This window comes from Cheilinus undulatus, linkage group 20 (genome assembly GCF_018320785.1).
Source record: "Cheilinus undulatus linkage group 20, ASM1832078v1, whole genome shotgun sequence".
NCBI lineage: Eukaryota > Metazoa > Chordata > Actinopteri > Labriformes > Labridae > Cheilinus > Cheilinus undulatus.
The window spans coordinates 26,357,750-26,381,850 of record NC_054884.1 but is presented as its reverse complement, the minus strand read 5'-3'; the positions used below and the strand labels follow the sequence as shown (position 1 = coordinate 26,381,850).

The 24,101-nt window shown below is 37.7% G+C and overlaps 1 protein-coding gene across 1 annotated transcript in view; it reads right to left on the bottom strand.

The window, feature by feature from the left end:
* The window catches only part of pax2b (paired box 2b), a 40,010-nt gene that overhangs the window by 5,256 nt on the left and 10,653 nt on the right, over window positions 1–24,101 (bottom strand). The window contains exons 6-7 of the mRNA XM_041815825.1: window positions 15,757–15,932; window positions 11,943–12,057 (exon numbers count right to left, since the gene is read on the bottom strand). Coding sequence (XP_041671759.1) covers window positions 11,943–12,057; window positions 15,757–15,932 — 291 coding nt within the window. The remainder of the gene's footprint in view (window positions 1–11,942; window positions 12,058–15,756; window positions 15,933–24,101) is intronic.

Here is a 24,101-nt window from a genome sequence, read left to right as displayed (position 1 = left end):
GCAATTCATATACAATACCCAGACAGCTTTTATTCTCCCGCTGGTTTTCAACACACTTTTTTTCTCTCTCAAAGTACTGATTTAGGCACCGTTTAGGCCCTGGCATCATTTGAAAAGTATAGTTTTGGCACTGGTATCCAACCCTTAACAACATGCACTGGCATATTGACCTGGTATACTGTTCTGTTTATACCATAAATCAATTAACTGACTTTTAAATGGGCCTATCTAAAAAAGTAAACATGACAAACTTGATTATGATTCAGTGTCATAAGTTGATATTTCAATTCTATTCAAGACAGGGATGTCTTCTGCCTTTCATTGAACAAATGCAACCATGAACAAACACATTTATGCTGTACCATTTCAAAGTAAAATCTATATATCACATTTTTAGTAAAATGTTGGTATTTCTTTGGAATTATAGGTTTCCATACCTATGTTTGATAAATATTTAGCTTGCTATATGGCAAAAAGTCTACAAAAAAGTGTAAATGAAGTAAACTGGTCAAACTTCCCAACCTGGACTACTTAAACTGGCCAATAAATGATTGAATTAAAAAATAACCACATGTATCCTTCTTTAGTGTGGAAACAATTCAGTTTGACATGTACTGAAAAAAGGATATCAAGTACTAGGCCTGGGCAAAAAGTCTGAAAATAAAATCTCAGATTTTTCACACCAAACCCAATTTATGATTTTAATTGTTTTTTTTCTGCTTAAAAACTACAGATGGAAAAAAGACTCAAGTTTGATTTTACTTTATCAATAACATTTAACAAAAATAGACTGCACTTTCTTTTTAAGGTCAAAGTGTTGGATAAAAAAAATTAGCGTAATAAGTGCTCTGTGTTATAAATTTAGGGCCATAAAAGTCTTAGAAAGTCATATTTTTACCAGTGAGTTGTCTTAAATTTTAGAGGGCACTTTGAAAATTTAAACCAGATTATTCACCTCTGTCCATTTAATTTTTCTCAGCTCAGGTCTTAAAAAGGTCTGAAAAGGTCTTAGAGTTGATTCTTTAAGATGGTAGGACTCTGTTATTGATAAAAAATGAATCATTTCTTTACAAGTGTCACAAAAACAAACCTAAAATTAAAGATTCCAGCAGAAGCGTTCATTTTTGGCATGGCTGTTGTCAAGTTTAAGAAAAAAAATGTCAATGTCAATTTTTAAAATCTTTATTATCCAAAAATCACTTTATCAATAAAATTGATTTATCATCGAGCCCTAACAAGACCCTGTCTAGGAATACAGTATTTACAATTATTGTTTTATTTTCTGTCTGTTTCTCCCTCCTTGCTTTAGTTTCAAAACCCACCACAATATATCCATTTCACCACTAGAGTTAAACAAAGATTTAACAATCATGTGCCAGCACAACCACCACAAGTCAATCAGCACGGTGTCTTGAGTTTTACTGTAGCTTTTCAGCAGCTCAACCTGGCTGGATCAGCGTTTCAGAGAGGATCCTTTAAACCTGCTACCAAACAACAGAAAGCCTCAGTTTCTAACAAGTGAACTGAAAACAAGACAGCAGCTGCTTTCAGAGAACTGAACTCTGGTCCCATGAACATGCGTCCTCATTACACAGTTCAAACCTGCCTAAATATGGCAGCCTTTACCCATAGGGCACCTCTTTCTCCCTCTCTTTCTTTTTCTTCTTCTGTGGCTGTAAAGTCGGTGCTCACCGGCCCCTCTGCACCGCGTCACTCTACAGATATTCAGCCCTGTAATTAAGAGCGACGGTTGGGCTGTCCTCGCTGGCCACGAGGACGTTTGGACAACGGCACGTAACCCCAATCTGCACAGGGGCCGGGGTAAGAGAGGCCCCCGTTATATTGTCAGCTGTGAGGGCCACTTGGACTCAGAAAGGGAAAATCCTCTCCGAATGGAGCTTTAATGAGGAATCAGAGGATGAAACGCACTATAACGCCACATAACTACTGTTGTCCGTGTTGTCGGCTTTACAAACAAAGTCCAGGGGCACAGAAACGCTCTGAAGTACGTATAGAAAAAGTTTTTGCTGAAATGATTGAAAACAGAGGGAATTCACAGCCTGGTGGAGACCCGTGAAGTGAAAGTGTTTAAAATAAGGCTTCTATCTGTGAAAAACTTTAGATTTTTAATATCTTTCATACTAAAGGATTACTTAAACATCCACACAGATGATTTTTTTCTTGTGATGTGACTAATATTCATACACCCTGGTTTTTATTTAATGCTGCTCAGTTGTGATGCTCCTTGTACATTTAATGTCTGGAAAGAGTTTTTAACTTTATAACTCAACTTTCATTTAGATTGAAATTAGAAACAAATCTATGCTTCCAATAGATTGCATTTATATATGATGTCATTTTTTTGAAACCAGAAATTTATTTTTTTCTACCAACTCTTCTGATTTGTTTAAATAATGCAGATATAAGCTGAATAATCTGTAAAGACTTTTTTAAATGAAGTGTAATACTGATAATACAAGTCAGACCACAGCTTACAACTGTACTTTTCCTTTAGAGTTCAGATGATTTGCAGCTGCTTGCATACAGAAAGCTGAAGCCAATGAGCAATTTATATATTGACTTACAATTCATGCATGGGCAATATCACAAGCAACTTATTGGTTAATTGAGGCTGAGCTAACGGGCCCTGTGGGGACTGAAGTACCATCTACTTAAAGCTGGCAGGCTAACTGGCTGTGTTGTGGGCCACAGAGGCCATTGGAGGCTGGAGAGTATGATGGCTGGTGAGAGTGGGGTATGAAGGGAGGCAGACCTGGAGGTCCACAGGACTCGGGCCTGCCAGGGAGGAGGAGCAAGAGTAGAAAGAGTGAAGGGAGCTGTGACAGCCCTTTACTGGCTCTTTGTTAGAGGTTAATGTTGTGTGGATGACGGCAGTTATTTGGATTAAAAAGAAGCAAAATACAAAAAGTTGCAACAGTGAAAAAGATGCACAAATTGACACTGCAACTGTCAGAAAGCAGTAAAACAATAAAATTTGAGTAAATAGTTGGTCCACCAACTTTATGATGTTTTTTTTTTTTTCACACAAAAAAAAGATTCAGCAAGAAAGCAGAAGTGAGTTTCTTTAATAATAAAAAATTAATTCCTGTACATTTCTGACACTGTGTCTAAATGAAGATTTCAGCACCACTGATTATTTGGAAGAGAAAGATTTTTGAACAAAACACAGTGAGTGATCTAACAGTAGGATGTGGTACATAGTTATGGATTAAGTTACCATATAGGGATGCACAATATTATTGACACAATATCATTATTGTTAGATATTAGCTTAGAAAATACCTGCAGATATGAAATTTTCTGCCAGTATTTACAACCGATATTTTGGCTAAAACCTGCCTATATCAACTGTAAATATTGGCCGTATACACAAATAAGTTAGTGGAGTTTAAAGCTGTCAACCGAAGTATTTTTTTTTTTATAATCATCATCATTCATTACACTTTAAAGTGTTTTTGGGTCTAAAATGTGATAATTTGTTCATCCTCAAACTTTAAATTGTGTGTTTTAAGGACTGAAGTTTTAGGCCTGAACTATGTTTAACTATTGATATTGGTATTGGCTATAATTCATCTTTTTTAATCCTTTAATCCTTTAATCCTCCCAATTGTATCATATTTGATAAAGCATTTTGTGAGACCTCTGTCTAATCAACATGATCAATAATTTCCTTTAAAACCTTTTGTGTACAATCTGATAAATGAAAAAAAAATCACTCTTGTATAAATTTTAATGCAAAAAAAGAAAAATACTCACATATATGTGTGTGTGTATGTATGTGTGTGTGTGTGTGTGTGTGTGTGAAATATGGCAATTTTCCTTTTTTTATTTTGTTAGAAGGTTAAATGACATCTCAGTTCCAAAAAATGAGAATTTTCTGACTATTATTTGAGGTATCAGGCTTTATGGGGTTGATGTTGACATACAGGATATTGGCAAACATCCAATATTGTGCATCCCTAGTACCAAAGAATGTTGAAAAAAATAATCAAACTGTCTTAATTTAAACTGGGGATGCATGGATCCCAATGCCATTATGTAATAAGTGCACTGCTGGTAGCAAGTCAAAGTACTTTTCTCATGCCAATACTGTTCTCAGTATCATATTGCAACATGATGACGGCCTGTCAGTATTTGTAGTTTGGTGATATTTTAACATAAGAACTATGTGCTACAAAATTGCCAAGAGGAGAAGTAAAGAACATCTAATGAAAATAAAACAAACATTCAAAAATAGTTTTTGCAACCGTGGCATTATTAAGTATGGGGGGGGTCAGTGCATGACATTCAAGACATAAAGTGCTCTTTATCTCATAATATACTCATCCTGAGAAGCTTTATTCTTCATTGTGTGTCTTTTTTGATATGAGGTTTTTCATTCATGCACTTACAATTGTTATGGTGCTTCTTTCCTTTAAGAAAGGAACATTTTTTCCCCCTTTGTTCATTTTAAAGGTCTCTTTAAGTTGCAAAGTAGCAGTCAAAAAACAAAGTAGAAATCATGTATTTAAAAACATAGGACTGACTGTAATGTTGAACAACTGTTCTCTGTTCTTAGTGAATCTCAGCACTGATGGCTGGGTCGCACCCGACCTGGTGAGATGTGTCTTTTGGTTAAATTGCTGAGACTGGCGGGCTGCAGTTAAAGCGCTCTACAGAGAGGAGTGAGGTCATGCCGGACCTTTCATTTATAATAAGAATTAGTTAGCCACAAGCCAGTGCACATAAGTCAAAGGGAGCTGGGGGAGTACTGCAGGTGGGGGGTCTAGCAGGGGTGAGGCCATTGTGTGTGTGAGTGTGTGTTTGTGTGTGTGGGCATTGCTAACTATTGTCTAACAGTCTCTGCAAAGACTGAGCCAATCTTTTTTGTCATTATTATTGCTGCAGTGACAGCATTCATATATGTTTTGTAGAAATAAACAGTTAGCTCTTTATTAGCTTGCTTGAAAAAATTAAATCCAATACATGAGCAAGATCCCTTCTTTAAAATACAGTCTTAATGAAACATTAAGTGTTATGTCTTGCAAAATCTGGCAAGAATGCAATACAAAAATACAATTTTTACTAAGAAAGTGCCATTATTCTAACATGGGATGAAAAAAAATAACCCCACCCCCCCAAAAGAAAAAAAAAACACTGACACTGCATTGCCATAATTGGCCTATTTTTTCCTTTTATTAAGAGTATGTATGTTACACTGTTCAAACCGATCAATGGTGACCCGGTATGAATGTATCACTTCTTTGGTAGAAGCTACCCATGAATCAGAGTCCATTAGCATTTGTCTAATTTTAATGAAACTGTTCATAAATGTTTACATTCTTTCATTTTATATCATTTTATAAAATCAGAACATGACAGAGATTCCTCTCTAAGTTAAGGTTGGTCATTTTTAGCCAATACCTGATCATTACCAGCCCTGGTATGGATGAAGTGCTATGAATTGAGGCATTTTAACTTGAGCAGCATTGACTTGGTAAAGACTTTATCTTAATTTCAACCATGAAAGCCACAATAAAACCCACATTTCTGCATTTTTAGTTTGATTTTTTAAAGTAGGTCTGTAAAAAACATCTTTTTAGTAAAAGTAAATGTTTTTATTTTGATCTACAACATACAAAAATAAAATGATCAGAGATGTGTGAAAGTGTATAGTAATACATTTGTTTTGCTCATTTTATAAACAGGAAGATTTGTCTATGTATACTGGGTGTTTGCCATCAATTACAGTCTTTTTCTTAACTTGTTGAGCGTCAATAATAACTGCAGGCTCTGTTGAAACCTGTTGTTGTATATTCCAGGATACAGTTGGCAGTGACTGCCAGCAGCTCTGTGACTGTTGCTTTATGTCCACTTTAAAGCGCCTCTTTCATAGAGGCGCCGGTTTGGAGGACTCTCTGTACAGCAATGATAGCCTCATTAGCTGCTTGCTAGCCTTTGTTGTTTTTTCAACAGAGATGTGTGTCCAGATTCTCATTAAAAGATGGCCTTCTTTATATTGTCTGCTTTCTCTGACAGTCCTCTTAGATTGAACGCCAGCAATTCAAGTTATTTATTCCCCCCGTCCTCTTTTTTTCCTTCACTGTCGCATAAATCAATTCAAAGATTTTTTGGTTTGCTGAGACAAAAGCCTGTCGAATTATAAGAGCCGCTGCTAAGCAGAATATACAGAATCTTCTAGTACTTGACAAAATGATACAAATTGAGAGCAAATAACAGCTTAAGCACTATTCCTGTTGACTTTTTAAGCAACACTTTTTTTTTTGCAAAAACTTCCAGGATTTATTATTTTGTATCAACCCACAATAACACTACAAGGAAAGTTCTTCTCAGGTTTTGCAATCACATCATTTCAGATTCTTAGAAACAAACAGAAAATCAGGGTGACCTTCTCTTTATTTGGCACGGGACCAAAGTCATTTGTGAATGACTCTTTTTCACAGAAGAGTATTAAATTTAGCATGACAGGGACACCTTCATGTTTGCTACAACAACAACCACAAAATCTTTGACCTCCATTTTCTAGGCTATATGCAGAATGGGGCAATTTATCACAAGCCAAAAAATCTCAGCACCCTAATTAATTACAACTAAGTAAAGAATGTTTGGAGAGCCAAATTGCTTTAATTCCCCAAACACCGGCTGAAAGTCATTCATTATCAAATGTGTGCTCAAAGGTTAGTTTGCTTTTGTGAAGACGAAATAAGCATTAATTTCAGAGCCTGAGCGTGCGTGTCCCCCTGTGGGGAGACAGCTGAGCTGTTTGTCATGAGGCCACACATCACTGACGGCATGCTCGCTGTCTGATCTTTGCTCGCTGCTCACTGGACAACGGCAGGTCTTGATACTTTGAGTGTAGAGCTCTCAGTCAGCCTAATAGAAAGAAGATAGTTTGTGTTTGCTGGATGAGGTTTTGTTTAGAGAGTTTAAGAGGAAGGGATAAAGGAGCGCTCAGAAGCAGCTGCTTTAGGAGGAGAAGTGTCATTGACACTTGGGCTTTGAGCCTTTGGAGGCCTCCATTAACAGGCTCAGCAGGGAATATGTTTAAAGAGTCTTCAGTATGCAGTCACTGAGTGGAGATGTGTAAAACTCCCACTGAGTGCTCATGGGAATCCACTCAGTGCTTGAAGTTGCCTCTTAAGTCTGGAGCACCACTGAGAAAACAGGTGGGCTCTGACTAATTTCAGGAAATACAGAAACTCTCTATAGAAATAGTGGACAATTGGCCGTATCAAAGCCATCTCTCCATTTATTTCTCAAAATATACAAAAAAAAGTTCTGAGCTCCTCCTTCTGCTATTCATAAATTCACCCACCGCTCACACTATTTGAATTTTAAGCAGTTCGAATGAACAAGAATAAGAAGCACTTGAGATGAAATCCATCTCTCGAAGGGAATTCATCAAAGAAATTACTTCCCATATCAACAATAGAAATTACTTCACAATATGCAATTGTCCTTTCCACATATTCATGGAACCCTTTGGTGTTTTTATGGGGTAAGGGGGACTATTTAGCAGCTAATACAGCATTAATGTGGAGGAGAGGGAGAGAGAAAGAACCACTTTTAATGGAAGTGGCTTCTTGCCTCTGAATTTCGATGATGTGCACAATGGCCTTAAATCCCTTTCTTATTTGAGCCTGCTTTGCAGGTACTTTTCAGCCCTAATAGGATAAGCAGAGGACACAAAAGATTTCTATCTCTCAAGTCTTTCAGTTCACCGAGAATCCTGATCTCTGGCAATGAGCACCTCATGAATCATTCATTTTTAATAGATTATGCAAATTCCAGCACATAAAATCAACAAGATCAATAACTGCAGGCATTTTAATTGGTGTTCGAAAACATTTTAAGGATGAACATAATCTCCAGTTCTTTTCCCCGTAAAAACACAATTAATTTGAAATTGGATCTCAGCCTAAACACTGCAGATAATTTACTACTTTTTGCAAGGCTTAAAATTCTTCTGCTTGGCTTATCGCTGGCAAGTAAACTGTAATACTCAGCCATTAGAGAGACCACACACCTGAATATCACCCAATATCCACAGAGGAAGGCACTGAGGGAAAACAGAGCGGAGGAGCCACTAACTAAATACTAATTAGTGGAAGTCACAGACATGTTGTTCCATTAGTTTGACCTCTGTATACTTTTTTTCTCTTGTACCACCAGAAAAGAGCACAAAATACACTTTAGACCAACTTAGGAGCATTCCTGTTGCTTCCATTGAGATTGTATCAATCAGCTGGGATCAACCATATTATCAGCCTATCTGCGACAGCAGATAGTGAATTTTTGATATCGGCAGATAGGAACATTTCTGCCGATATCTTGGCAATAAAATTTGCCGATATCAACTGTGTAAATATTGAAAGTATGAACAAATAGGTTGGTGGATTTTCAGGCTGGATCTACAGGGCGACGCCAGCCTAAGTCTTTTTCTATATTCATTAATCCTTATGCTTTAAATCTGTTTGAAAGACTGAAATTTGCTCAAACTTTAAAATGTGTGCATTAGGGACTGAAGTTTTAGGTCCGAACTACATTTAAATATCAGTACTGGCTAAAATTGATTTATAAATATTGGCATATGAGATATCGGCAAAAATCCAACATCCTGCATCCCTAATATCCATATGGACAGTATCACATATCAGAAGTTAACAGCAAAAATCAATCCATGCTTAAGTACAGGATCATGTTGTCTTTCTTGGGTCAGTATAAATGAAACAGATTGTATAGTACTGACCAATGAGAATATGGATCAAAATATTAACATTGTTTCTGCCATCTTGAGAACATAGCTACCAATGCTTGATTTATTTTCTCAAACCAAAATTTAGATTGTTTTCCATTTTGTTATCTTTGACACAGTAGTGTTGGATACAATTTGAAGTGATTAATATCTTAATGTGTGGGACTATAATATCATCCTGTTGATAAAAGGCCCCTGGTTTGCTCAAAACCAACATCCTATAAGGGGTGTTGAAGGCCTTGTGGGTAGTCGCACTGGTTCAAGTCTAGCCTGTGGCTCCTTTCCTGCATGTCTCTCCCCCTCTTACATCACTGTTTCTGACTCTATTCACTGTCCTCCACTCTAACAGCATAAAAGCTCAAAAATATATTTGTAAAAAAAGCCAACATCCTATCATCACAAACTTTAGGACACAACCAAATCTTATCATTGTCTTAGGTATCTATGAAATTGTGTAATGAGTTGTGATAGAAACTTTCTTTTATACCCACTATGGGATTGTTGTCTTTGTTAAATCTTTATAACATAATCTTTTTTTCTTTTTTGCATTTTATATGTTTGCAATCTGTTGTGCATCTTTGACTGTTGATGAGTAAACCCACTTCATATTTGGCCCAGTGTGTTACAGAAGACAGGTCATAGCACCATCATTGACTGTGGGCAAAGTTGAAACACAGAGATCAGAGGTGGGTAGTTTGGTTACCAAGAGGGCCCCAGGAAGCACACTCTCACTGTAAAGGGCCACTTTGTTACAAAATGTCAGATACTCTGAATAAAAACATCATATAATGATATATTACTAGGGGCAAATATGCAGCTTTCCTTAGAATTTATTATACTACTGACAACAACAAAAAAATCTTGATTTAATGAGCTCAATGCTGAGGCTGCCTTTTCAATGTTATGAACTTAGCATTTACCTGTTATTGAAGTGTATTTTATAGAAATGTCTTTTTTTCAATTACATTCAAGAGACTTTACCTAAAAGAGTTTTACATTAACAGTTTCAACCATAGCATGCACTAATTTCTCATGGTGATCTAGAAAATCAAAGATTAGGCTGTAATATTGCCACTTTACATTCTAAGTTGTACATGATGTTGTACTTACATCTCAGGTTGAATTACTTCATGGCTGTTTTTGTCCTGTTTTCCTCATGTATACCGTTTTTGATATTTGAAATTGACTCATAAAATGAGGAAGTGGGCCATCATTTGCCCATTTCTGATCAACAGTAAGATGAATGGCATCTGCAACATTGTGGTTAAACTATGAACTTTCAAGCCACTGTATATTGTTATTCTCATTTTATTTTCAAATGAATCCAGCACAACTTTTAATATCTTCTCACTATCACTGGAATCTTTTATGTAAAAGATTTGCATGTCTGGTGAACTGTATCTGAACCCTCTTGTGTGGTAGAAATGAGAGCTGTCACAATACCAGATTTTTAGTTTTATTCTTTATTTTTTTTAAATATTTTGTTTTTCGTTTTGTTGTTGCCTTAATTTGATTTGACAGCCGGAGGAACCAGAAAATATGAGTAGAGATAATGGGGAAGACAAGCACCAGATATTCACCAAGACTGGGAATTAATCCTGTGACCAGTGCATTAAGGGATTATAGCCTCTTTATATGAGTGCAGGCTCTACCAACTGAGCAAAACTGGCACCTAGATTTTTAGTCTTTGATATGATTCTAGTAAAATTCAACACGCCTGTTTTGACACTACAGCAAAAAAAATTAGGCTTGGCACTCAATATTGGGAAGTTTCTTGTTTTTGACAACAGAAAACTGCAAGCAAACTCCTTTTCACAGTCTATATTCAACAAAAGCATTTGCAGTGTTTTGGTACTGATACTTTACTTATTTTTGTGTGATTTTGTGTGATCAATTTTACTTGTGGCAGCTTCTAGTTGAAAGTATGACTTAAGATGCAAAGTTTTTTGTGAAGCTTATTTGCTTTTTATCACAAGAAAAGAGATAATATAATTCTAAAAAAACACTGGATTAAAATGTTTGGTTGTACTGCAAATGTAACTTTCCAAAAGCAGTTCAACAAAAAAGAGAGGTTACAGTAAAAAGACAAAGTTTTACAACTTCCCCCCAAAATGCTCACATGCACACTTGTATTCACAAATCTTTCTTTCATCCATACGTCCCTTCAAACCTGCACAGTAAAGAGAACGTCTTCACTGAAAAATATCCTGCCTGCTTCCTACAGGGGCCATCAACGCACAAAGGGCAAACATACACCTTTCTTCTCAGGAGGCCTGCCTTACAGGGGAAATCTGCCTCCCACATATTAATGAGAAAAGGCCCCTTTCTTTTCTCATAACACCACTTGGCTATCATTTGAGAAAGGGGGCTGTTGCTGCTGCTTCTGCTGCAATTTTCAATCACCCTGTCCTCCCCCACGCAGAACTCGTTGCCTTTGATGGCTGCTGCATAATTATATGAATTTTAATAAAAGCTCTGTATATTAATCTCAGGGCCTTCTGACAGTCATCGTAAACTTTCGGTAAACTTAACCTTCTTCTTGGTAATAACACGGCAACAACGAAACAATATTTCAATTAGCCAGGCAGTCATTAACTGTGACAAGGAGAGGAGGGGAGAGAGAGATAGGAGGGTGAAATAAATGATCATGGTGTTAGAGTTAGGCGGCAGAAATGCCAGAGCGTATTTACCGAGGCACATTACTCGAGCTTTGAGACACACAAACTGTCTCCCAGTGAACAAATCACAGGAGCAACACAGCAGCCGACAAGCAGTCCGTCCTGCATGGTGGCCCTTTTTTTGTGAGACCTTGCGCTGATACACAGTCATAGTTCTGATGTGCTGACACCCAAAGGTCCTTGTCCAGCAGTGACTGAACAGCCCCACCGCCCCCATCACACCCCACAATCTCTCTTCCCACCCTGCTAACTCAGCAAAAAGCAGACTGAGGACAGCTGCTTAGCTTTTATCGCATCATCGTACCACCTTTTCAGCTCAGAGTGAAATGGTATTAAAAAAGTCTTCACACTTAACTTTTTGGTTTGCTTTTATTTTCACACATTTCATTTTTTCTTTGTAGTCAATTGCACAAGCATCGTTCAAAACCCCCTCAGCTGAAGCTGTGGCTCGGCAGCATAAAGGCGGACTGAGCGGCACTTGATCTTACCTACAGGGTAGCTTTGCGACACGCTGGGGCCCAGGTCTGGGTTGGCGCTAGAGGATAAACTGGGCTTGACTTCGTCCAGGCTGGAATTCAGGCCAGGGAGCGCGTACTCATTAGCCTGGGAAAAGGACAGTTGAATCATTACACAACCAAACAATACCTAGATGGAAATCCTCCCTTCTCCTCCTCCATTAAGCGCTCCACACAGGCCCTGCGCGAGTATAAATTTGTATGAGAGCATTGTGTGTGTGTTCAAGCTGCAGGGTGGCAGTTCAAGCATATCATGAATGTATTTTGGTATTGTCTGAGAGGAAGTGGGATTTTGAGATGAGTGAAAAGCCAAGGCGTCAGCTGGCCCTTTGTGCTTGACTGCAGTGCTACCCCTGATCAGCCAAGGGAGAAAGCAGTTCTGCTTTGTTAGCGCCACACCATGTGGCCTGTTTGAGGGACACCATTCACCCTTTTTTCTTTTTTTTTCTTTTAATTTAAAGTCTAAGCTACCTTTAAATTTCATTACATCTCATCACTGAATAGAATTATTTGTACGACTTGAACTTTTTGTTATTGATCGTTAACCATCAGAGCTTTTTGTGTAGTTGGTGAATTGGATTTTATGCTGAAGGACAAGTTCACAAACATATAAAGACAATTGTGTTTGTATTGGCAGTTTGTATAAAAACAGATCATTTTAGGTAATCATGTTTAGAGATAAATGCATCTTAGCTAGTGCTGTACAATTAATCTTATCGCAATCAAGATGTCAGGCTGTGCAAATACATAATCCCATAAAGGGCTACATCTGTTTTTGTATTAGATAGTACTTGAAAGGTTTACAAAAATGCCTGCAGAAAGCTTTCAAGTTTACATTAATCCCACTATTGCGCTTTGTAGAAGTGACTTTATTTTCAAAAAAGGAAAAAAAAAATTTTTTTGGGAAAATATTAAGCTATTTTGAAAGCAGTTATATGTATGCTTTAGAGCTGGGCAAAAATAAATATAAATTAAGAAAATAATGATTACATAAATCAGATTTTTGGAAAATCAAGATCTGAAAAGTAAAGTAAAAGCTGCTGTCAGAAACGTCAGTTTAAGTAACTTCTGCCAACCCAGTCAACAAAATGTTACATCTTTTACATCTTGCCCATTCAGAGTATGTTTTGAGTTGAAAAATAAACACTTCAAAACTATCATTATTCTGTGTATTTTTCTTGATAGCCCAAGAAGTGGACTCATGATACCATTTATGCATTATATTGTAATCACAACTGCAGTATTTTCCAGCATAATTGCAGTCACACACAAAAAATTGTGCAGCACAAACCTTTTTTTTTTCTTTTTATGAATATTATCCTTTTGAGCTTTTTTAGGCTAAGACCGGGAATCGATCCTGTGACCAGTGGGCGGAGGACTGCAATCTCAGCACATGGGTGCTCACGCTACCAGCTAAGCAACCCGGTGCCCTGCAGCACCAAGTCTTAACCAAAACAGTGGTTACTTAAGCTCAGTGTTTTGGAATGATAATCATATTTCAGTTTTTTCCAATATTGCTGTTGAGCAGATATTTTCTGAGTTCTGCATCATGTGTATTTTTCAACAAACACAAGCAATATGTTATTCTATATTATCTAATCTGCACAATATGAAATAGATTAAACTAGGACTGAATGTTTTTGAAAAATACATCATCGCAATTTTTTTACTCATATTTTTTGTGGTTTGATGGTTTTTTGGAGGAAAAAAATACCAGGCTAAAACTTGTCCCAGGGTTTGTCATTGTTTGGACTTTTAAGTACATGTGATGATTTAGAGATGTTTGAGTTATATGAGTGCCAATACTGAAATTAATTTTTTTTTTTATGATTATTTATGCCAGGATAACACACCTCTTCATTAGAAGACTAAAGCCAAACTTCCCAAATGTTTGATGTTTTCTTAACACAGCTCAGACTTTAATGAATTGGTCTAAAAAAAAGGAAAATTTGTAGTTTAAATTTTAAAAAATGTTGTTTAAAAACAAACTGCAGGAAAACAATCTGGCTGGCATCTTGATGCCAACTTTTGTGGTTGATATCTTTGATTCTCAGCGCCATGCTTGATATATTTCATTCAGTGCCAAAAAGTCCCTCCGTAAACAACATCCTGCTTACTCAGGATAATCAACAATAATCAGTTTATAGGGATTGTTTCCTGAGCAGTTCCAGTAAAAGACATTCACAGCCAAGTTGTTGGATTAGCCCAAGTAACTGGGACAGACAAACATCAATGCTTTCTTAGAAAAAACTTCCTCAAAACATCCCATTTGGGATTATTTTTTACTCAGTCTAAAATAATCTCCTCCCGTCTATTTCCTGCTTGTCATGTTTCCTATTGTAAACCCTTTAAAAGTCACTCCTGGCAGATGTATAGAGGTTTTTCTTTAATGAGATGAGACTTCCGGAGTCTGAGTGTTGACAATGTTTGTCCAAAGCCCAGTGTGAGCCTGAGTGGCTCAGTGGGCCACGCTCCCACAGGGGGGGATGCCCATGACCCCTCTCTTGTCTGCCACTATCACCGATAAACTCTAATTGTCTGCTACAACTGTTCACTGGCACAATGTCGGATGTTTTCCTCTATTCTCGGAGGCTTCAGACGCCAAACAGACGTTTTATCATGCAGATAAAGGGCAGAAGGGGGAAAACTGAAAAGATAGGTCTGAAAGGGATGACCAAATGGCTAGCAGAAGTGTGGGAGGGGTGAATCCATTGAGTTTTGCATCTCCAGAATGGGTTTTTAATGCCCCGCTACAGAACCCAGACACTGGCTAATAGGGCCACATTTTCCAGAGGCAAAAAAGCATGAGGCACCCATGAAAGGGAAAGAGCTCTGATTAATATTGCATTATATTAAACCTGATTTTTCTGGACTGTTCCTAGCCTCTTTTTTCGTTACTCGCCCCCTTTTTAAGTCAACCCTTTCCCCCTTCTGCCTTTTAATACTCTCCCTGACGCTCTTTGTGATTGCAAGTCATTTCCAATTCGTTTTGGTATTGATCTTCCAGTAGAAATCAGTTTTGTAATTAGCTGCAAATTAGGCCCTCTTCTGGAGGTGAGGCCTGTCCCACTGATTTATCACCTGCGTAATTCGCCCCGATTGGAGAGAAATTAAAATGAACTCAATTAGGCGACTGCTTTTGCTTTATGGGTCCGACTTGTAGTTTGGTGGGAGAAATTAATAGTCTCTTGTTGTTTAATAGTATAATGAAAGTAAATAAAGGTTATCCATTGTAATAAGCCCAGAGCTTTTAATAAGCACTGCTTTCTGGTTGTCGTTTTTTTTGTGTGGGGGTGGCTGTTCCTCAAATGCCTCTTAATTTTTGAAATGAGGATGGATGGCAAGAAGAAAGGAGCAGGAATAAATGGTTTCAAATATCCATTTCATGAATACATAAAGACGGTGCCAGTCATTAAACATCAACATACCCACATGCTGGAAAATAAACAACAAAGGCATGGAGCAGCAGTTGAATAACACAGCAAAAATGAAGAAAAATGCAGGTATTGATTAATTTCATGTTGCCTTACTGTTATTCTCAATTATAGGGGATACAAGGAATGTGTTTTTCATCACAAAATCAATAATGTGTGGGAGTTTTCCTGGTGATCCCTGCAGCATTATACATGCTGGGTTGTAAGGCCATCTCAGGCGTTTCTTTAATTGGCTTTGGTTTCTGGATGGTTTGGGAATATTTGTGACAAAGGTGTTTTTTATGTGTTTGTTCAGCATCACTTGCACTATTTGTAGTGTGTGTTTTCTGTGTGATTGTGTTGTTGCTACTGACCTGTTCAGGTTTGATGTGCTCCGATGTAGGGAAGACGTCAGGGTACGAGGGGCGTTCAAAGACCCGGTCCAGCGCTTCCAGCTGCTGCTGGGTGAAGGCATCAGCCCTAAGGTGTTTCCGTAAACTCTCCACACTACCCTGAGAATCACTGTTTGGACCAGAACCATCTGAACCATCTACAAGAAGAGAGAGCAACAATCGAGACACTGACCCCGGGAAGCTGGCCTTTACTTCATGATATGCACTTTATATTCTCCTCATGTTTTTTTTTTCTCCTCCTCCTCTGTGGGAGATCTGAGGAGGACAGGAAGGGATGGAGTGCAGGTTTTTCCTTTTCTTAATGGCTGTAGTGAGCCACTGGCTACATCACACAGGCTTTTCCCTGCACCCCCTCTTTCACAGTAGCAGCATCATGATCTGAAAGCCCTCTGGTAATTGATGGATTACCATCACTTGCAAATATATACATGTTGTGGCAAGCATGTATACTAATGAAAGCAGCAGCTAGCCCATTATAGCGCTTTTTTTCATTCCAGCCAGTGGATGTTTTTCCATCCCAAAACCCTTGCTGAAATCAAAGGCAGTTTTTTTCTTAAAAAGCACAATTTCCCTCTCACAATTCAATTCTGCTTTTATTCTCTGTGAGCGTGCGGTTCCATTTGGAAACAGCGGGCACAGGACAAGAGGCTGAATAAAATCTTACAGTCTAGTTCAATCACCTCGCTCTCCAAACAGAGGAATTTTTCTCCTGACTCCTGACCTGATTACGCGGCTGTTGCGAGAAGGATGCCTTCGCTTCTCCCGTTGTCACTTGCGTGCTCCGCTTTACAGCCCATCCCACCATCCCTTCTTTCCTCCTCCATCAACCCCCATCCAACCACTGCACCTCCACCTCTCCTCCTTGGCTGCAGTAGCTGTGTCTTTAGGTCTCCTCCCCGGATCCTAGAAAGCTTCAGCTCCCTTACAAATCTGTCATTCTAAATTTGCGGCAGATTATGTTCTCCCCTCAGTGGGAGAGCAGTGATATATGATATGCAAGGCCCCTATTGATTGCCTGATCTGGTGGCAAGAGGGAGCTGAAATGAACTTGAAATGAACATCATGCCTCAACTCATTGTGCGTATAATACTCTACTTAATCCCACATTTTTCTCTGCCATGGAATTCAATTGATCAATCATGTCTGTGTGATAGTACCATTTGGGAGGGTTATTGCCATTCTATTCTGCTGCTTGACCTTTTTTCACAGGCTGAGGCCAGAGGATGAACCCAAGTCTCCTGTGAACGAGCCATAAAAGTGTGCGTGTGTCTGTGTCTGAGCACGTGTGTGACCTGGAATCAGGTTGATAACTGCAAACATGTCAAGCAACATAGAAGTTATAAATTGTAATAATATCTCATTTTTGTGTGCATGTTCACAAAAATAATGAACATAGAACTTATTTACAAGGGATGTTTTCCAGTATGCCTGATTGTTAACAGTAAAGATTACAGGTTGCATAATAAGTTTCTAGAGGCATGGCATTCCTTGTCCTTGTGTCACCCTGCATTATAATCCTATTGAGTTTCTCACAGTGACAGAATGAATTGCAAATTGGTGGAAAAATAGAGCAACAACAACAGACAGGTTCTTGGTTTTCAGAGAAGAAAAAAGTTCAGATTTTATATCACTATAATCTATAGCTCATGTTATAAAACTCTATTAATTCTTACTATTTTAACTTTCCAATGAAAACTATTTACTCTTTTTCACCTATTTTACCAGTTAAAATCTCACTTAGACTAAAAATCTCTTGAAGAAGTTATTCCTGGACAAGACTACAGCATAGAAGTTGCAAACAGCACAAACAACAGACCATAACAAGCAAACATTACATCAGACAGTAAATTGACAGCGCTAAGCATTAAACATGTTTGTACACTGGTCAAATGATCCTTAATCCTGGTTTAAAAATCACCCAAGCTTATTAAATGCTCTAGTTTAGAGTGAGTCAAACAACGATGAAGCAAAAACATTAAAAGCACTTTGACCAAAGACAGAAGAGAACACCAACTTTTGAGTCACATAAATGAAAGCGCAGGGATGCATGGTATTGGATTTTTGCTGATATCTGATATGCTGACAATTACAAGTTGATTTTAGTGGAAACCGATATTTAATTGTAGTTCATACCTAAAACTTCACTCCTAAAAACATTTAAAACGAACAAATTAACAATTTTCAGTAGGGCTGGGCATTTAACCAAATTTAGATTACGCAATATGCCTGTCGCAATTTTCAAATTGCAGGTGCAATATTTCTTTGACTTGATATGCGTCAAATCTCCAGTTAAAAACTTTTTTGCAGCAGAGATGTTAAACCTGACATGCAATCATTCAAGTGTCTTGAAGTGTTTTTTTAGAATAGTTTACAAAAAAAATCCTACTTTCTTTATTCTTGTGAATATTTTTCTTAATCAGAATGAAAAGGACATGAAAATGATCACTCCCTTCAATAGGGAGATAATCACAACTATATTTTTTCAAAATTATTCAATCCTAGCTTAATCAATCAAAAAATGTGTTGTATTATAGAAGGATTTATTGCTTGTGATTGTTAAGAAACACACATGATGGGGGGGTTGCAGTTAGATTATTTTTTCCAAATCGTTCAGACCTCATTTTAAGACCTTCAAACAAAACTTAAGTGTAAAGATGGTTGATGATTAAAGAAAAAGACTTCAGCTGGCATAGGTCCCATAGGTCTGTTGGTCCAGCTAAAGCTCCACTAACTTCTTTGTTCATACGGCCAGTACTAACAGTAAATATAGGAAGATTTTTAAAGCTGAACTATCGATTGTAAATATCAGCAGATACTGATATTTGACTTTTTAAGCTAATATCTGCCAATATCGATACAATGCTGATAAAACTGTGCATCCTTACTCCAAAGCATTTCCATTTGTTTCTAAGGAATGCCAACTGCTAATACTTTTCACAAGATAGTGACATGTATTATGAATTCAACACTGAAAGGAAATCAGATCTGCTCATATTATACGTTTTAAATTTGTTTTTAAATTGTTGTACTATTGCAACTTTTAAAATCCTGAATTTTTTTAATAGCGATGCACCAATTTTTGAAATCAGGACTGATGTTTATAGCTATGTTATTTTAGTCGATTGCTGATACCTGTGCCAATTCTCTTTCTTTTTTTATGCATGATATTATTAGCACAATATCCATTTCAAATGTTGTAGCCTGCAAAGTCAATCATCCATTTTGACAGATATGAAAATTTCTGCTGATATTTAACTGACATTCTGGTTGTAAATATCTGCCTATCTCGGCATTAAACAGTTTCCTTTTGTATGAATGAGTTTATGATTTTTTAGGCAAGACGAACAGGCGAACATCAGCTCCAGTCTTGGTCTTTGTTTATCTTTATTCTTAAAGTTGTAAGTGTGTCTTAATGGCTAAAGTTCTCGGTCTGTAATAAATGTATAAATAACAATATCAGTATCAGCTAAAATGGATTTGAAAGTATCGGCAAAAATTCCAATATCATGTGTTCCTGTTTTGTTGATTGCTTCTTTTGGTGTAAGACTTCTAAAATACCAACTCTACTCTCGTGTGACCACAAAAACAAACAGTTTGTCAAACATGTAACTTCTGCCTGATAAAGAAGGTGCTCTCTAAATCAGATGTTAGGTGTGCTAGGAGCAGCATTAAATTGACGCTACACAACAGATTCAAATATGGCACTGACATCTTTTCATTGTTAATGTGCCGATGTCTGTCAGTAAGGCAAATATTGATGCATGGGTGCATAACTGTTTATGGGCTGTTCATTTAAAGACATTTTGATATATCCATGATATTTGATGTGTTATTTTTATCAAATGCACATTTGAGTGCAATTCAATGGAATTATTTCATGTTTTGGGAAAACAAACATTTTGTTTTCATTGTGAGAAACTGATTGGATGTTTGACACCATTTAAAGCCCGCAGATAATTAGCTTAGCTTAGCACAGAGATTGGAAATAGTTAGCTTGGTTTGTTCAGGACATAGATCTCTTAAAGGTACCTACTCTTTATATCATGTTTGTTAAAGTAGTGCATAACCAAGCCTTAGTAATAGATGGTAGGCCCTCCCCAGCCTTCTTTCAGTCACCACTAACTTGGCAACCAGAATTGCTCCATATTTTGGTGAATTGGTTTAACTATTTCCCTAAGAGGTCAGCACAACTTCTGCGTGGCAAATCTACACCAGCTCTAACCATCTCATTCAATCCATGTGAATATTTAGCATGTTTTCTCCTCACTCTTGATGAAGGCTCTCACCTACCACGGCTGGTTCTTGTCACTTTATCAAACTCAATTGTTCTCTTTGCTACCAGCGCAAATAGAGTCATTAATTACTATCCATCAGGCGGCCTGAGCCACAACACCTGATCAATACCCCCCCACCATATTTGTCATTCACCACTGAGGAATACACTTCCCACACACAAGACAAACCATCCTGGGTCAACCTACACACTCTTCCTCCCACTCAGGATGAGCACAGTCCCATCTGCCCTCCCAGATACTGATTCCCACCTGACAAATCAGCAGCGATGAAGATGATTCTGGTGACATATTGAACATTTATGATGATTCAGCTGAGTTTATACAGCCATAACCATTTTGGGAGTTTAGTACAAGACTTCCATTTTATATAAAAACGACATTTTTCTAGCTGTTGACAAAACCCTTGTTGCTGTAGTTTGTTTTTTTTTAACAGCAGTGATTCCCTGTTTAAAAAAAGGCTTTTAAACCTAAAAACCCTGATCCTTCATTGGCCATTTATGTCCATGACTTTATCAAATCTTTAACTAAAAGTGTAAAGGACAAAAAAACAAACTTGTCAGAGTAAATCATGTTGCATTTTCCCCCCTGATTGAGAAGAATAATGGTTATTGAATGATAGACAATTTGTATTTTTTGTATTAAACTCAGCATGATGGGCAGCATTTACTCACACAAATAAGAATTCAATAAAATGACAATTTTTGTCATTGTAAACATTTTAACAAAGGTATCCATACTTTAACAAAACATTCAGATTACCCCAAACAACCCTGATCTTTTCCTGATTCATTTTTGTGCACAATATATCAAAATACCAAAACAAATAACCAAAATAGTGTAAAATTACTTGTAAATACTTTGAAATTTAGAGAAATATTGGATGTGACATTAGATTTTTCAAAAATAATTTTAGGCTGTGTGCCAAATTGGCAGAAAATTTGAAACATTGCTATTTACTTGCAAAAAAAAAAGAGCTTAACAGGATGCAAATATTGGTTGCATGGATCCTTATTTGAAGGTTTATTGGTTAGAGTGTGTTTGATGAATGACCAGGGGATTAAACTCTTCTCTTAAACTCTTATAAATGTTAAACTGAATTATTTCCCCTCTGAGAAAGTTTCCAGGTCACATCAAGTGTCTAGAAGCATTTCTTGTGACTAAGTCACTTCCAATATTTGGACATCTCCAAATGTGCCCATTATGCTAATGTTTGACCACAGTGGCTTTGTTGGTGCGTTACACGCTTGTCCCACTCCGTGGTCGTTTATTGATCATCGGATTGGAGTTGAGTGTATTCATCTTGACATCGCTCTGTATTAACACTCCAGTAACGAGGGAGCAGCCTCCATCAGATCAGATAACCAGCTCCATAAAGCAGACTCCTCTCTGCGGGTTTGGCACCCAAAGGTCAAGACCCCTAGCAGGAGGCTTTAGCCAACGTAACTCAGGGGAGTGGGAGTGAGTCTGAGTGACGGCCCGCCAAACAAAAACAGAACAATTATCACAAATGAAGTGCAGATTGAGTGGTAAGAGTAGCTTTTCTGAAGGACTTTCAGAAGACGGAGATTGATTTTTAAATAAATGTTACAACTTTTTACACAATAAGACAGTTTTTCAGTCTTTTGTAAGAGGTAAAAGGAGGTGAGCTGGCACCTTGGGGTCATGAAAGCCCCATTCTTAAGAATGAGCTTCAGCCCCCCCGCTCCTCAGTTGGCTCCATGTTTAAATAACATGTCAGCATACATACTTGCTCGTTCCCTCAACACATTGTGATGTATTTCACAATAAAACACCGCTATAATTTCCCGCCTGATTCAATTCTTGGTTAATGAAATGAAATTAAAACAAATTGGATGAACTCAGCCTCGTTTTGGTTTCTCTAATTGAGTGTTTGGATTATGTAAACAAATGAAATACCGAATTTGTTTGATGCACGCTTCAACAGATCTGTGATTGTTGTTGGAAAGGATTATAAATGGATTAATGGAAAACTGATGATAATAGGTGATACAAAATTGTGAAAAAACTGTTTTTCCTCTTCTTGAGGGTGGAAATTTTGTTTTTTCACTTTTTCAGTATTGTAAAGACTGTTCATCAATAAAACAAGCAATAAGATATAAGTTAGATCCAAAACAATGAGGCTGTCAGTTAGCTAAAGCCATATGTCTGATTACCTTTCAGATTTTTGGAAACATTGCTTACTGTGATGTTTCTGAGCTTTAAAGGCTTTATTAATCTAATTTGGAGTTTGCAGTAGAGGTGCTGACACTCTGCTGCGCACAGAGTTCCTGTGTTGATTCTTTCTCTGCCCCAAACAGATGCTGATACACAGAGCAGGGTGTGACGGCGGCCCGCTCCATCACTCATCTCCATCCTCACACATCGGACTCAGTCCTCACGACGCTCAGAGAGAAGAAATAATTAATTCAACAACCACTGAAGCACAGAATCACATCCATTCTGACTGCCACTGGCTATTGTTGTTGGCTTTTTTTAAATATATGATGATCATCTTCTCGTGAAATTTCTCTCTCGCTGTTTCTCTCATAAATCAAGAAGAAAGCATGGCACAAAGCAAGAAAGGCGACGAAAATGGGTCAAATTAATAGTCGTCTGCAGGTCTGATTGTGTGATTTCCGGGTCGCTGTGGTAGGACTTTGAAAGACCGGACACACTTCATGGACATGATCTCAAAAAGGCCCTCCAAGCTGTCTGCTCTGGTCATTTTAGCCCAATCAGACGCTCTCTTATAACAAGCTCATGAACAAAAACATCCATAAAAGCAGATTTGTACTTCAACATCACATACTGTATGAACACTTCTTGTCTTACCCAGAGAGGAACAGCTTCTTCTTTGTTTTTTTTCTGGAGCCTACAGTGTCAGAAGCAGTGGGGGGATGGAGGAGTGGTGGATGTTAATCTGTGAGGTAATAGCTTTTCTCTGCAGAATTGCAAATTCTAATATATGTCACTTTGCGGACAGCCGTGGTCACCATCTCCAGAGGTCTCTCCCTCTTTCTCTCTCTACCTCCCCCCTGCTCTGTGTGTCCGCAACAATGGCTGCCAAGTGTAACATGCTACTTTTAATTTGCAATAACACGTGACAATAGCAGATTAATGGCTCTTATGACACCTGTGTCCCTGAAGCTCTTCTTGCCGAGACCCAGTGTACATAACGTGTGTCACACTACATTATCTCTACATCCCTGCTGTAATGGGGGACCTTTTTTTAAGGGCACTGCTGACTTGGAAACTTAGGAGCTGTCTGGCTGCTTGGCAGAGAGCCACAGCTACTGCCTAAAACAAATACTCCTCACTACACAACCAATCCATTTCAGCAGGGTTTGTGTTGCACACAGAGCCCTCCCCTCCCTCCCTCTAACCCTTCCCCTCCTTCCTTTTCCCTTATTTTTTGTTCATGTTTTCAACCCTTGATAATGACTGCTTGTGCCATAATCATCATGAGGCTTACCAAGTTAAATAGGGCTCAGGCAAACTACTGTGCTGTGAGGAAATTTAATCCAAGCATTAACTGGATATAGACTACTGCCTACTGAGGGAAGCCAAATGTGTCTGAAAAGCAAACAAGGCAGCATTGGAACACAGACTTTCGCTGGGAAAAAAGTCTTTAAAACCACAAATTGGCCATGAAACTGCTGGTAGAACCCAAAACATGATTCTTACTCCTTTGTCTTAGAATTTAGAGCAATGATGATTCAAATATTGAGAGCTTTATTTTAAACGTATTTGAAAAAATCAGTTTTTGCCATGTTTTGGCTGAAATCAGTTATTTTCTTACATATTTCTTGAGCTTCTCAAAAATGTCAAAAATCCTTATCATAACTATTGTGATTGGTATTGAGATCAGGATCATTAAATATGAGTGCTCAATGATTTTACATCTGCATCACATGAAGTTATTTAACTTAGATGCTCTCAAGACTTTCAAAACAAGCAACAATGAAAATAAATGAGTGAAAAAATATAAATAGTTGATGTGTAATAACAATT